The sequence below is a fragment of the Lichenostomus cassidix genome, chromosome 15 (genome assembly GCF_008360975.1).
Source record: "Lichenostomus cassidix isolate B80296 chromosome 15, HeHo_3.0, whole genome shotgun sequence".
Classification (NCBI taxonomy): Eukaryota; Metazoa; Chordata; class Aves; order Passeriformes; family Meliphagidae; genus Lichenostomus; species Lichenostomus cassidix.
The window spans coordinates 9,884,477-9,897,552 of record NC_139496.1 but is presented as its reverse complement, the minus strand read 5'-3'; the positions used below and the strand labels follow the sequence as shown (position 1 = coordinate 9,897,552).

At 50.0% G+C, this 13,076-nt stretch overlaps 2 protein-coding genes across 4 annotated transcripts in view; both read right to left on the bottom strand.

Moving 5' to 3' along the window:
• Positions 1 to 596: 596 nt before the first annotated feature.
• On the bottom strand, positions 597 to 2,581 carry PLA2G1B (phospholipase A2 group IB). Its single transcript, XM_085076090.1, has 4 exons — positions 2,466 to 2,581; positions 2,233 to 2,392; positions 1,376 to 1,503; positions 597 to 776 (listed from the first exon to the last, which is right to left on the bottom strand). Exons 1-4 carry the CDS (start codon positions 2,497 to 2,499, stop codon positions 655 to 657), a joined length of 444 nt encoding a protein of 147 aa, XP_084932216.1. The 5' UTR covers positions 2,500 to 2,581; the 3' UTR covers positions 597 to 654.
• A 2,228-nt stretch (positions 2,582 to 4,809) lies between these two features.
• Positions 4,810 to 13,076, bottom strand: part of MSI1 (musashi RNA binding protein 1) — a 30,312-nt gene continuing 22,045 nt past the window's right edge. The window contains exons 11-15 of one of the 3 annotated variants that reach the window (XM_085076087.1): positions 11,774 to 11,830; positions 8,859 to 8,927; positions 8,579 to 8,751; positions 8,039 to 8,104; positions 4,810 to 7,073 (exon numbers count right to left, since the gene is read on the bottom strand). In XM_085076087.1, the coding sequence (XP_084932213.1) occupies positions 8,063 to 8,104; positions 8,579 to 8,751; positions 8,859 to 8,927; positions 11,774 to 11,830 (341 nt within the window). In that variant the 3' untranslated portion in view covers positions 4,810 to 7,073; positions 8,039 to 8,062. The remainder of the gene's footprint in view (positions 7,074 to 8,038; positions 8,105 to 8,578; positions 8,752 to 8,858; positions 8,928 to 11,773; positions 11,831 to 13,076) is intronic. The other 2 variants (XM_085076088.1, XM_085076089.1) reach the window with 2 other exon arrangements.

Sequence of the window (13,076 nt, the reverse complement as noted above, 5' to 3'; positions counted from 1 at the left end):
CGGGCAGAGGAAGGACTCCCCAGGATGAGCACACAAGAGTCCCTCAGGAGCACGGAGCACCAAACGGCTCAAGACCCTCATGCAGCTACGCCCCGGAGAAGAGGGACAGCTGCGGTGTGGTTAACGCGTGGGCAACCCGAGGCGAGGGCGGCTGAGGAAAGGCGTGAAGGGAGCCCTCAGGAGCCCAGGGAGCGTGAGGGCGGCCGGGAGGAGGCCCGGGAGGGTGAGGGCGGGCGGCTGGGATGCCCTGAGGAGACTCGGGAGGGTGAGGGCGGGCGGGAAGGGCGCCCTGAGGAGTCCCGGGCGGGCGGGAGGGGAGCCCTGAGTAGCCTCGGGACGGTAGGGAGAGAGGGTCGCCCTGAGGAGCCCGTGAAGGCGGGAAGGCGCGCCTCGCCCTCAGCCCGGGGTACCTGAGGGGAGGGGCGGGGCCGGGCACGCGAGGGCGCGAGCAGGTGCGTCCCGCCCCCGCCGCCGCCAAGGGCCAATCAGCGAACGCTAGACGCCGCACGCGCCGCACCTTCCCTCACGCCCCGCGCGGCGCCCCCTCCCCTCCCCTCCCCCTCAGCGCGGCGGTGGAAGGCGGCCGGGAGTGCTGCTTTAGGTTATTTATTTGTTTATTTAGTCCTGGGGCCGCCCTGAGGCACATGAGGGCGATTATTTGCAGTATTTATCGGTGTCCAGCTTCCTGTACTGGGGGTTGTAGGTCGCCTTGGCGAAGCACGTGGCAGCGGCGCGGTCGCAGTTGCAGACGAACATGGCGCACTCGTTGTTCTTGTCTGCAGGAGAGAGGATCGCTCAGAGCCCGCAGCTCTTTCGCCAGGCGCTGCAGTGGCTCGGGCTGGTATTTCTGCTCTCAGGGTGTACCCGTTTCGCTCCTGCCATTGTCTTTCACGGGCGTCTCCCTGCTAACCCACTGCACCCAAAGCTGTGTGCTATTGCCCAGCCATCTCCTTGCCCCTTCCTCCCTTCCCTGCAGCCTCTCTGCTCTTTACCTCCATTCCAGAGCCCTGTAAAGGCTCCACTGTTCATCAGTGGTGCCTGGCAGAAGCTATGTAACAATTTGCAATTAACATGCTGATCTCTTGGGTATTGCCATTAAAGGGCCTCCCAGAAAAGTATTCAATTCCTTGAAGAGTAGACAGGCTTCCCTATATCTTGTGGTACCATATATCTTCATAATCTTTAAATTGTGGGCTATATAGAGAATACTTGTTCCAGTACCAGTGTGAGGAGCCCTCTTTCTAACAACCAGCTCCCCTGGCAAGAACTTGCACTGTGCCTTCCTGCCACGGAGGTGTGAGTGTAACACAGCCCTGCTCCTTCCTAAGAGAGACTGGAGACCATCTGGAGTGGAGTGATGTGGAAATGGACTTACTGCTACATGTGATCTCCCCATCAGAGCAGCTGAAGCGGTATAGCTTAGTGTAGGGGTTGTCCAGGAGGAATCGGCAGGATTCCTTCTCCTTTGCCTGTGTGTAGCAGTTATCATGTATTTGGCAGCACCTGGGAAACAAGGAGAAAAGGGTTAGAAAATATCAGAACTGCAAGTTCAACTGACCTGTAAGACACACTCAAATATGGTAGATTTGCTTTGATGAGACACTGAACCATAAAAAATAAAGATACCCAGTGAAAAGAGGGCAGACACAAAGGACCTCACAGGGATACTGTTGTACCAGCTCATGGTCCAAGAGGTGTCTGGTACATATGTACATACTGGAGCATCTTCATCTTCACAGTTGTATATTGGGCACAGGAAAATCAAAAGCTAGTGTTAACCCTACACATTCCCTCATTGCCCAGCAGCTGATAAGCTCTCAGCCAACACAATCCAAGTCTTGGCTGCCAGACTTGTGTGATCCCTAAATTGTCCGTGCCATTTCCTAGCATTTTGCAGCCCAGTCCTGCATGTGTTGATGGTCAAGCATTGGGCAGAGTGTGCAGAGCTGTGTCTGGGCTACTGGCCCAGCACTGCTGCAAAAAAAATGCTGGAATGAGCACACTGTTCTGCCAGAGAAGAGAAAGCAGAGTTGCAGTAGTTCTATTTTATCTTAGTAATAAGGCATCAAGGTGTGATAGTACACATCCTTTTTCCCTTGAATCCATCTATGGCAGAAAGCTTCACAGCAGCCAAAGAGTTTTGTAAATGTTCATAGGCAGGGCCAGCTGAGATAAAGATGAACCAGGAAAGTACAAGCAAGGAAAGAAGTTTGTAAGAGCAGAGTTAAAAACCTGTCGAGCTCGTCCACTGGAGTGCCGCTGCCCCCCAAGCCACAGTAGCAGCCGTAGTCAGCGAAGTCCAGCAGCGGGTGGCTGCTCGGCAGGGTGCACTTGATCATTCTGCGGAACAGCCACACGGCCCGGGGCGAGACCTCGGCACTGGCTGCGCCCACTGCAGAGAGACACAGACAGTGGTTAGAGTAAGGCTGGGGGTCACCAGTGCAAGGGCAAGGGCACCTACACACCTGACAGCAGGAAAAGCAGGGCCAGGAACTTCATTCTCACAGAACTTGACACACAGACTAGTGCTAAGGGAAATGGGTCTCTTTATATAAGAGGCTCACCTTGACATGGGTGAGATAAACCAGCCAGTATTTATATTACTAAATGCAGATTTCTTCCATAGGAGCTGTGGGCGGCAGGTTGTGGCGTGACCAGTTGAAGGCCAATTGAGTTAAATCCATGAAAGCCAGAAAGGCAAATATTTGCTCTCTAGATTTTTGCTATTAAATTTGTGTAGTGCTACTATTAAAAGTCAGCCTGAAAGATCTGGATATTTTTAATATATTAAAAAGATTAGAAGTGTGGTAGTTAAATAGGAAAATTCTGGCACACTAATAACCACCTGCCGCTAATACTTGCATCCTCTTTTTATGGTATCCCACTTATCATTAATCCTGTATCTCTCCATGGTTTCTCCTGGCGTAATTCAGAGAATAAGGTACAGGTTGCCCACTCACATCAAATGACCGTTTGGCATGAGCTGAACTGAAAAAAAATTCAAGCTATTCTTTACTTTAAAACCATGGAGGAGAAGGAGGTACTACTAGGCAAGAAACAGGAGCCAAATGACCTGGGAAACTTCTGTACTCGGCTTAAACAAGGAGTAGTGTCTGGTTTTATGTGGCCTTAAGCAATTTACACTGGAAATGAACTGGGCTTAGAAGTTTCAACATATACAGCAGACTTCAGTAACTTGGCCAAGTTTCTCTTTCTCCAACACCAATACAGAATCCAGTTAGGAACCTTTGGTTCTCTATGCCAAGGGATGGGGTGAGATGGGAACCTTGAAAGAAGTTCAAAAAATGAGTAAGAAAAAGCTTCCTGGAATCAGCATGGGGCAAGTAAAAACACTGCACTTATATTTAGATCCCAGAGGCTCTGGCATTTTCAGGGCTACTGGTTTGGCACTTTTACACACTCAAGATACAGTTCCTAGACGTGGTTGTAGAGTCTGCATTGATTTCCAAAGCACCATACAAGCCCTCAGCTTTTAAGAGCAGAGGAAGAGTCAAAGGCCACCTTTCTGCAACAGCCCAATATACCAAAGTGCTCATGCAGGAAATTTTGGGCTCACCACACACCAGCAGGTTCCAAAAGGGATGACGAGGACACCTTCCTCCTCATAGCATCTGAAACTACACCAGGGTGCCCACAGTATCCACTGGACGTTGACATATCCATAGGACATCTAGGTAAAGCTAGACATGGTGCTGAACAACCAGACACACCTGAATTTTTGGATCTCTTCAAGCACTCCTATTCTCTGGGGCTCCCCACTCATGTGTTACCTACAGCCAAACAGATGCTGAGTTGCAGATTTAATATTCTCAGTGTTCTAACAGAGTATTGAACAAACATTAAAGGCTGATGTAAAGGACAGTCTGTACTGCAGTTAGTTTAGAAAAAATAATTTAATCTTTTGCCCACAGATCAATCTGCCAACTTTCCCTTCAATATCCACTTAAGTGTTCTCTGTCTTCTCTGCTACTTTTACCATTAAAAAAATTAAATATTTGTGTTCTTACCTATGAAACTTAAGGGGTCTGTGGTTCCTTTTTCCTCTGTTCTCAGTATCTGACGTATTATTGATGTTTCCTAGAAAATTTCCAGTCAACTGGCCTTTCTAAATCATAAATCAACTATTTCCTACATTTTCAGTTCAACAAAAGGATCACCAAGTGTGGGAGAGCAAGCACGTGAGCATTACAAGAGTGCCTCATGAGAAAAATCCCAGCAGGGTAAAGATTTTTCCACCAACGCTATTTTTGGTTTTCCCCAACCTGTGCTATTTACAAAGCCACTGGTCCTCAGTACATTTGTGAGCACATTTCAACCTACAACTGGTTTCAACTTCCAACTTAAATTATTTTTAAGATGTTTTTATAAGCCCCATTGCAGAGTTCCCTACTATTCCACACTAAAATTCTCCTTTCTCTCCTTTTTCTATTAAGGACTTTACTTCCCATCTCCACATTTTACTTTCTTACATCTAGCTTCCTTGGTCCATCACAGTCAATTGAATCCTCCAGGGTATGAGCCAAACTTGTAAGCACCACATTATCTCCTTTTCTGAACCTACAAAACTTACAGAAAACCTCCATAATGCAGAGATACAATCTCTACTAAAACCAGATCAGCCTCACATTATAAACTGTGCCACTGCCTAAGTGTGGGAGCAGAACAGCGAGCCAGAGCTCTGCCTGGGGCTTTTATCCTAAAGGCAGGATGCAACTCCTGCCAGGTCTAAGTTCACCTCAAATCTCCCCCACTGGAAAACCTTGCACCCCCCAAAAAATGACAGTGAAGGACAGTTTTCAAATAATTTATTAGGAATTTAAAACTGAAATCTGGAAAAAGGGTTACAGGTGTGGAGAGAACAAACATTGGAGTGTAATAACTTACTGGCTTAAAAACACAGCTTTATTTCTTTTAAAAAAAATGCCCACCCTGAAACCGGAGCCCCAGCCTCCAGGCAGTGGCCAGAGAGTGACTCACAGCCCAGCAGCAGCACAGCTGGCCCGGGATGTCTGGAGGGGGCACGGAAGCAGCTCAGCGCATATACCAAGAGGGAGGAAAGCGCTGTCCGCAGACCCAAATTTGAAGTATATAGAATAAAAATAAACCCAATAAAATGCAGCTCTTCTTTAATTAGGAAATATTTAAAAAAACAGACATACAGACTCTTGTCTCAGTAACAAAAATTATTGCTTTGTGTTTTCAGTACTGATCTGTTAAGTACCTTCTTACCTAAACAGAACTCTCCAAACGCATCGCCCAGGTCAGGACAAGTTCCAGCAGACAGGGGAGAGATGGAAGAGAAAAAGGGCCCTGAGGGCACCATGGCCCTCCCAGTCCTTTTCTAAATGCCCCTCTCCTTTACAGGAGCTCAGTTTGGGGGAAGAGAGGGAATGATTTTTAAAACTTAAGATGAAGCTGTTATTTCCCTGGGAAAAGAGTTTGGCTGCATCTTAATAAAAGGCTTAATCACCCCCCTTAACAAGGTCTTTGGTTCACTGAAATCCAGACCCAAACCTGCCCCGTGTATTCCTGCTGGAGGTCTCCCCTGGCAGAGTGCTGGTTAGCAGGGGCCGGGACCATACCAGGGGAAGCCCCAGCAGGTTCTGGAGAAGGGACCAGATCACCCCGCACAGGACAACAGACAAATTCCCACAGTCTTCAGAACACAGAGTAAAGCAAATGGGAAGCTGCAATTCTATAATTCATATAATCCCTGAGAAGCCCTTAACCCGCCCCCAAATCACCACCCTAATGCTTTTCTCCCGTTAAAGAATCCCCATCCCAGAGCCCTGCCCTTCAGAGAACGACTACCCAAATCTCCCCCAGGCTGACACCCCTTCCGATACCCTCGCCTCCGGAGGAGGATCCCCTTTCCCAGGAAATCTTGACGCAAGCGATAATGTTTGGAGAGTGAATTCCTTTCAAAGTAACCAAGACAAGCAACGGCGGCAAAGCCCTTTCCCTAAGCCAGCCCAGAGCCGGCACTACGGAGCCCAGGGATGGAGTCTGTACATCGAGCAATTGGAAGCAGCTTTAACCCACTCAGCAAAACAGCCGATGGCTGGTACGTTTCAGTCCCCCCACCCCCCCACCCCCCTTTCATCTCAGAGGTCTTAAAATCTTACAGTAAAAGGTGTACAAAAAAAGAACAAAGTCCTGTCAGGATTCTGCTGGAGAGTATTGCTCACGCTGCGGCACCAAGTCCAGGACCTGGAGCTGCTCCTTGGAGCCAGGCTGCAGGCAGCAGCCAGGTTCAGCTCACAATATTTACATATTATACAGGAGGAAAAAGAAAACCCCACATAAAACTAAACCTAGGAAAAAAAATCTTTCAGCTGTAAGGATAGTGTTTTTCACTTAGCAAAATATACATTTGTTTTGTTCCATAGCGATGTCCAACGTTTTCGGATCCTTGGAGTTTCACACTTTTCAAAGCCTCACATTTACAAAACAGAAACAATTAAAAACAGTTTCTTTAAAAAAAATAGAAATACAGCAGTTCCTCTCAGCCTTTGCTCTCTCTGTGTCTCTTTCTTCCCTTCAGAACTGCATTCTTGTTACATACCGTGCTTTAAAAACACTGACGACAACAACAACAGAGTTGAAAATATTCAAAACAGTTTCAAAGCCAAATAAAAATACTCCTCAATGAAAACTACCTAACACAATCACAAAGCCAATTCATAAAATATGTCTACTAGCTCGGGAAAGAGCAAACAACAAAAAGAAGGGGCAGCCCCAAAAAAAGATAAAAAAATAAAATAAAAAAATAAAACTAAGAGCTAATAAAATAAATAAAAGAAGAATCAGTGGGCTGGGGGCAGGGAGGGGGGAAGCGTAAACCGTCGGTGGTTAGTAAGAAAGCGAGATGATCTCCTCGGGTTCAGTCCAGTGTGGTCTGGTCAAAGGGAGAGATCGGGCAGGGCGGCAGGAGCCTGGCAGCCAGCCGGCAGTGTGCAGTTTGATTCAAGAGAAAGGTAACCTTGGCTCATCCCCCGAGGCTCACCAGATCCTCCAGCCGCTCGCTGTCCTCGGTCAGGTCACTGGGGAATCTGCAGCACACAGCAGGGGAAGGAAGGGACAGGATCTAGAACAACCACAGCGTTCCTCCCAGGGTTTTCTTCCAGTGTGATCTGAGAGAAACACTCAGTACCCAAACTTTGCATCAACACCGTCCTGCTCTGCACCTCGCTGGCACAGGGACAGAGCATGGCACAGATGTTTGCATCTTTAATGGCAATATGCTGGCCTGGCAATAAGGTCCCACATACCATGTGGCCTGCCCAGGCCTGTGGCTCTCATGGCCCTCAGGAGGGCTGGAACATAGCAGGGTCCAGCCATTTCCCCTGCACTTAGCTCAGTGCAGCTTTGCCAGGCTGCCATGCAGTTCTTATCTGTGGACACTGTTCCCTCCAGTTTGTGCCCTCCTTTTTGAAAAGCTGGTTGTTAATTTTTTTTATTTTAAATGTCAAGCCAGCTAAGTTCAATCACATTTGCAAAGCAAACAAAGACTATCCAGCAGTTCCCTCTCAGGCCCATCCAAGGACCAAAACCAGAACTGATCAGATTTTCCTTCTGCCCTTCTCCCAGGCAGAAGATGGAAAACCTCACTTCCCATAGACTGGTCTCAGCAGAAGTGAGAACAACCAGCTGCATGGTGGAGGCTTCCCAAGCCACAGAGAAGAACCAAGCTTCTCTCAAGATCACCACTGGGTTGTGACTCTGGCCAACCCTGCAGATGTTTTCTCTTTTTGCTTCATTTTCTTCCTCTTTGTGCCAAACACTAAGACACTCTCCACTCCCAGCCTGGGGAGTGTTCAGTAGGAGTCCAACCTGCCAAGCATCTGATGCAGGAGAGAGCCTAAGGCTGGCCACAGGTCTTGTCCTGCAGGCTGGACCAGGCCATGGAGCCTCACAGCATCATCCACAGCTTCAGCTCTCAGCTGAGCTGCACAGGGGCCAGCTCAGAAGCTCATTCCTCTCTCTCATTACCTGCTCCTGTTCAAAGCTCTCTTACCTCCTGCCTCCTTGGTCCCCAGCTTCAGTGATACCCATTGGTAAAAGCTGTTGCAATCAAGGGACCCTGCAAAGAAAGAGTCAAAACCCCACTCTTAAACAAAAGAAAAGTGAAGGAGAATTAGTGACACAACAAATTCAGTCATGGCCCAGATGCCAGGATAACTGTTTTCAGTTGGAGGTGCCAGCTCTAAAGAGCACATCACCCTGCAGGATGCTGTGTCAGGGCCAAGATGGGCTCTTGGAAAGCCTGAGATAGATCAGGGAAAGGTCTGAAGATCAGGACCTTGAGTGGTGATCAGGGAGATGCAGAAGAAACCAAGGATGTGGGCTCCCAGTGAGCTGCTGCACTCTCCACTGTCCCTCTTTGGTCTGGGGCTCAGCAATAACACAGCCAATGCTACAGTGGGTGGTATTTCTTAACCAGAAATCAGACTGTGGGCTGAGGGGGCTGTCCACTGCTGCTCACCTGCCTCACCAATTGGAGACACAGCCCACTCCCCAAGTCCCTCCCCTCGCAGAGGGCACAGGGAGCACTCACCCCTAGGCTGTGTCCAAAGCCGGTGCTCGGGGCTGGACTGGCAGCGCTGATGTAACTGCTGACCCCTGAGTCCTGGTTGGCAGCTCCATAAAGCTCTGCCATCGGCCCGGGGCTGGTGGTGCCCAGAAACCCACCGGTGCGACTGGGGGTGGAACCTACAGCAGGCAGCAGAACTACATAGTGAAGATCCCAAAAATACGACCCTGTCCCACCCCCCTCCCGCAGCCCCTTGGCAAAGCTCCGTGGCAGGGCCCCGTGGTGGGGAGGAAAGTGGAGTTACCTGTCCCTCGCACCACGGCCGCCGCAGCCGCTGCTGCCGCCATCGGTCCATACGCAGTGAGGGGGATTGCTGGAAAAGAAGGAACAGGCATCTCAGGAGCACTGTGGCTACCTAGGAAACTCCTTGACAGGAGCCTTCATCTCCCACTGCAAAATACTGGGCCCACACATAGATATTGGCTTAATGCACCACAGAGGACATCAAAGGATGACAACAGGGAAGTGCATAGCCCTACATTTATCAGTCCTCTTTCGCACAGCCAGTGTCCAGGGGAATACATGAGCCATGCTCTGTCAAGCCCACACCCCAGAGCAGCCAAGGGCACGGTGTGGAAGAGCTGAATGAGAAATGGGCAATTTCAGATGTATCCTGTCACTACTAAGCTTGCAAGATGCAGTTAATCTGAAGCTACAGATCCAGATTTTGGCAGTAAATGTGGAGAAACGCAACAGCTCTGGGACAGCAGCTGAAGCTTAACATCCTGAGGCTCAGCCCCTCCTCTGTCTCTTGGCAATATTCTTGAATCACAGTTTTAATAGCCTCTTTCTCCCCATTTCTCTGCTCAAGACGTACCATCCTCCCCACACTGAATTTTGCTCCTAAATTACTCAAAACCTCATTGTTCATTGTAGAAATGCAGGGAGCAGGAATATACCTAGGGAGCAGGAACTAGAAATGGCTTAATTAAAACAGTAAGTCTTAATTTATATGTAGCAGTTCTAATTCCCAACTCTACTGCCACAGGCATCCAGCCCTCAGGGCAGAAGGCATCTAGCCAGTATGTTTCTCTTTGCCCTTAAAATGACTGGGTCAGCATTTCATGCTTGAATGTGAAATTCACTGTGATTCTGTTTAGAGCACCATAAAAAGAGGCCAGAACAAATCAATCGCGTTAAGGCTGAAACCCAGACTAGCTTAGGAGGGAATATTTAGTAGCAGGCACCAGCCTGTTTCAAGCAAACGTCATACGAGGCTTCTATCTGGGTTAGCCGCTCATTACAGGCCCTGGGCCAACACAGGCATGTTGCTGCTTCACATCACTCCCAAAGATGCTGTTCCGGGAAAGAAAGGCTGCTGGCAGCCACTCTTCTGCCCCATTCCTGCTGCAAGTCCCTAACACATGAATGAATGTGGTTTTACTGAGGAAGGAGGCAAGGTCTTCTCAAAGGCTCCAGTTCTTTTTCCAAGAAAAACCCTTCTTGCCTTTGCAGTCTTATCTACTGAGACACCAGCTTTGTGCTGCGGTGACAAAGCACCTGTGTGTGCATCCCTGCCTGTGCCATGCCCTCCTCTCGGCTCCCCTTGCCAAGCCATGACGTGCAGCCCATGTGTGCTGCAGCCACTCGAAGGCACAAGGGCCCTCAAGCACAGCACAGCTCTCTGGGCCTTTGTGGGAGCGGGGGGCCCTGTCCTCTGCGGGGCCAACTCCAGCCTATACATGGGAATCACAGCCCGCAGCCCAGCCAAGCGGCTGCACGGGGCCTGTTTAACAGGAGGTAAGCGTATCAGAGAGGGAAGAACGCCACGATCCCCAGCTGGTACTTCACTGAGACACTCAGGACTGTAAGCTAACGTGGCACCCAGCCAGGACAGCAGCATTAATAACTTCTTGTTGTGCAGAGCCCTGGTGCACCCCGGCCACCAGTGACAGCCAGGCCCCGGGTTAGTCACCTCTGCTAGGAAAAGGCACAGGCCAGCCAGGAGTGGACATGGAGGGAAAAACACTTCTGCCAAGTCACCAACCTTCCTCTACAAATGTGATGGGTGGGTTTTGCAGAAAAACACACGTGTAAATAAACAACTGGACCCACATCGCCTTTGCTTGCCAACCAGAAGGCTTAAAGGTGCTTATGCAGCTGCATACGTGCTGTCAGGGAAGGGTTTTGTTAAGAGAGAGACAGGATTTAGTCTTCCGCTACCTCCCTCAGGAAAATTTGTTCATTGGTGGCTGCCAACCTCAGCATCCTCACGAACAGAGTCCCTGAGGATTAACATGGTTTTGTGCCATAGAAACTCCCTTTCAAGCCTGTTTGTATTGTTAATTCCAGAAGAGCTTCCCAGGAAGGTTTTCCATACCCCTTTGCAGAGAGATTCAAACCCTGAAACAGGTGGGGGCAAAGCAGCGCTGGGAAGGAGGAGATGGCATGGAAATGAGATGGCACACGGGGAGCAGGGTGCTACACAAAGCTGCTTTTCTATGACAAAAACCATGGACAGGACAGAGCTGGGGAAAACATGGCCATGGAAGGGAGAGCAGATAGAAGGAACATCACGTCGGGAGAACACACTGCACGCACCCCAGGGGCTGAGGATCCAGTCGGCATTTGCACTTTGAGGACACTGAGAATGATCCTCTGCTCCCATTTTGTTCCACAGCTCCCTACAAGCACTGCAGGACTTTGCAAGGTCCCACCACTCTCACTCCTACTTGGGAAGCCTGTGTGGGAGTAGCAGGGGAGCTGCACCACTCAGAGCAGGGAAAGCATTCCCTGCAGCCCAAGGAAATGGGATTAGAGTAACCAGGGGTGCATCCATGCCCTCTCCCTCCTCCCAACACTCCAAATTTCATCCTTGCAACAGCTCAGGTTAAAGCCATTTGTAGACCTGTGGAAGTCACCCTGCTCTCTGCAGGTTTCCATATCTGGTTTACATACAGCCTAGGGCAAGGAGCTAAAAACGAGGCAAGCAGTAGGAAAGGACCTGCATGGCCCTTTTCAGAGGCAATACATGTGCCTCTGATTGCCTCTCCATCTTTCCATCCCCAGCTTCGGATGGAGCTTATCCAGATGAAAGAGGAAATAAGGCACGTTTCCAGTCTAACTGCGCCAGGCTGTGGAGCAGCAACCCCACTGAAACAGCCCAAAGCCCCCTTCTCCCCTTCCAGCTTGTGAGTTTAGGAAATGAGCGGGACTGACCTGTGAGCTCAGGGAGGACGGGGGCACTCGGGAGAGGGGTCCGCTCTACACGGAACTCTAAAAACGAAATGCAAGACAGCTTAGGAACTCATCAAACGCCCCGAGGGAGACCTCACAGAGACACAGCAGCCGGGGTCTGCTGGGGGAGCAGCCTGCAACCAGACTGTGACCAGGCCAGTGTCTTCTTTTAAACTGATTTATAACTGATGCTGAAAGGTGCTGGACTCCTGCCCTGAAGGCTGAAAGGATCCATTTATCCTTGGAATAAATGTGGCCAGGGCAGGACGAGTTCAAGCTTCACTGTGCAGCCTCAGGTCTGCCCTGGAGCACTTCTCTGCAACCCAGCCAATCTGACCTCTCAGCGGCAAGGCCAGAGGATGCTCAGTATGTGCCACTCTCAGCCTGGTATAGGCTTACAATGAGGGACTTGAAGCCACTACAGCTGGATTCATGGAGAGCTTCCAGACAGCCAGGAGGCAACAGCAACTTTCAGCCAGTCAGCCTGGGCTCACCTCAGGTGAAGAGGAAACTTCCCCTTCCCAGCCCCTAATACCCAAACTTCATGTATCAACCATCACACTGAGGGATGGAGTAAGGAAGGGATGCTCAGAGTTGCCACATCTCTAGAAAATAGCAATAGCAATAGCACAGTGTATCCCCTAAGTGTGCTCTGCCTCATTTTCCAGCCTGGCAGAGAGCAGGAGGGAGGAGAGGCCCTACAAAGCTCTGAGCAGCTGCGGCACAGCAGGTTCCAGCCATTGATCACAGAATCCATGTTCTGAGCACATGGCAGGGTTGGGAGCTTGAAACCACCCAGTTTTCAGGGGATCTGGAGCCCCCTGGCCCAGCAGATGCTTTATGAAGGCTGTCAGTGGTCCAGGCACTGTTCAGAACACAACTGCAGTGCTGCAGGCACCTGCCTTTTGTGTGCCCAGGAGTTCCCTGGCACATGGGGTTTAACATTCTGTGCTACTTTCAGAGTGGTGGCAACTCTGGTAAAGAGAGACAGACACACAGAAAGGCAGTGAGACAGGCAGAGCTGCGGGGCCCTTCTGTGTCACAGCAGCAGCCCTACGGAGGAGGCCAGCAGAAAGGACATCGGAGCAGCCTTGGGCTTTTCCTGCCACTGCAGTGTGAGGATAATCCTAATGAAGGACAGGCTGTTCCCACCTATTCCAGGGCTTCTACCCTCCCCCTTCCACATCCGTCTCCAATTTAAAGAAAGACCAAATAGGGGAAAGGGTGAAAGGGGCAGAGCCTGGGTTATAGATCATGCCAGGGGCTCCCATCACCTGAAGGCAGA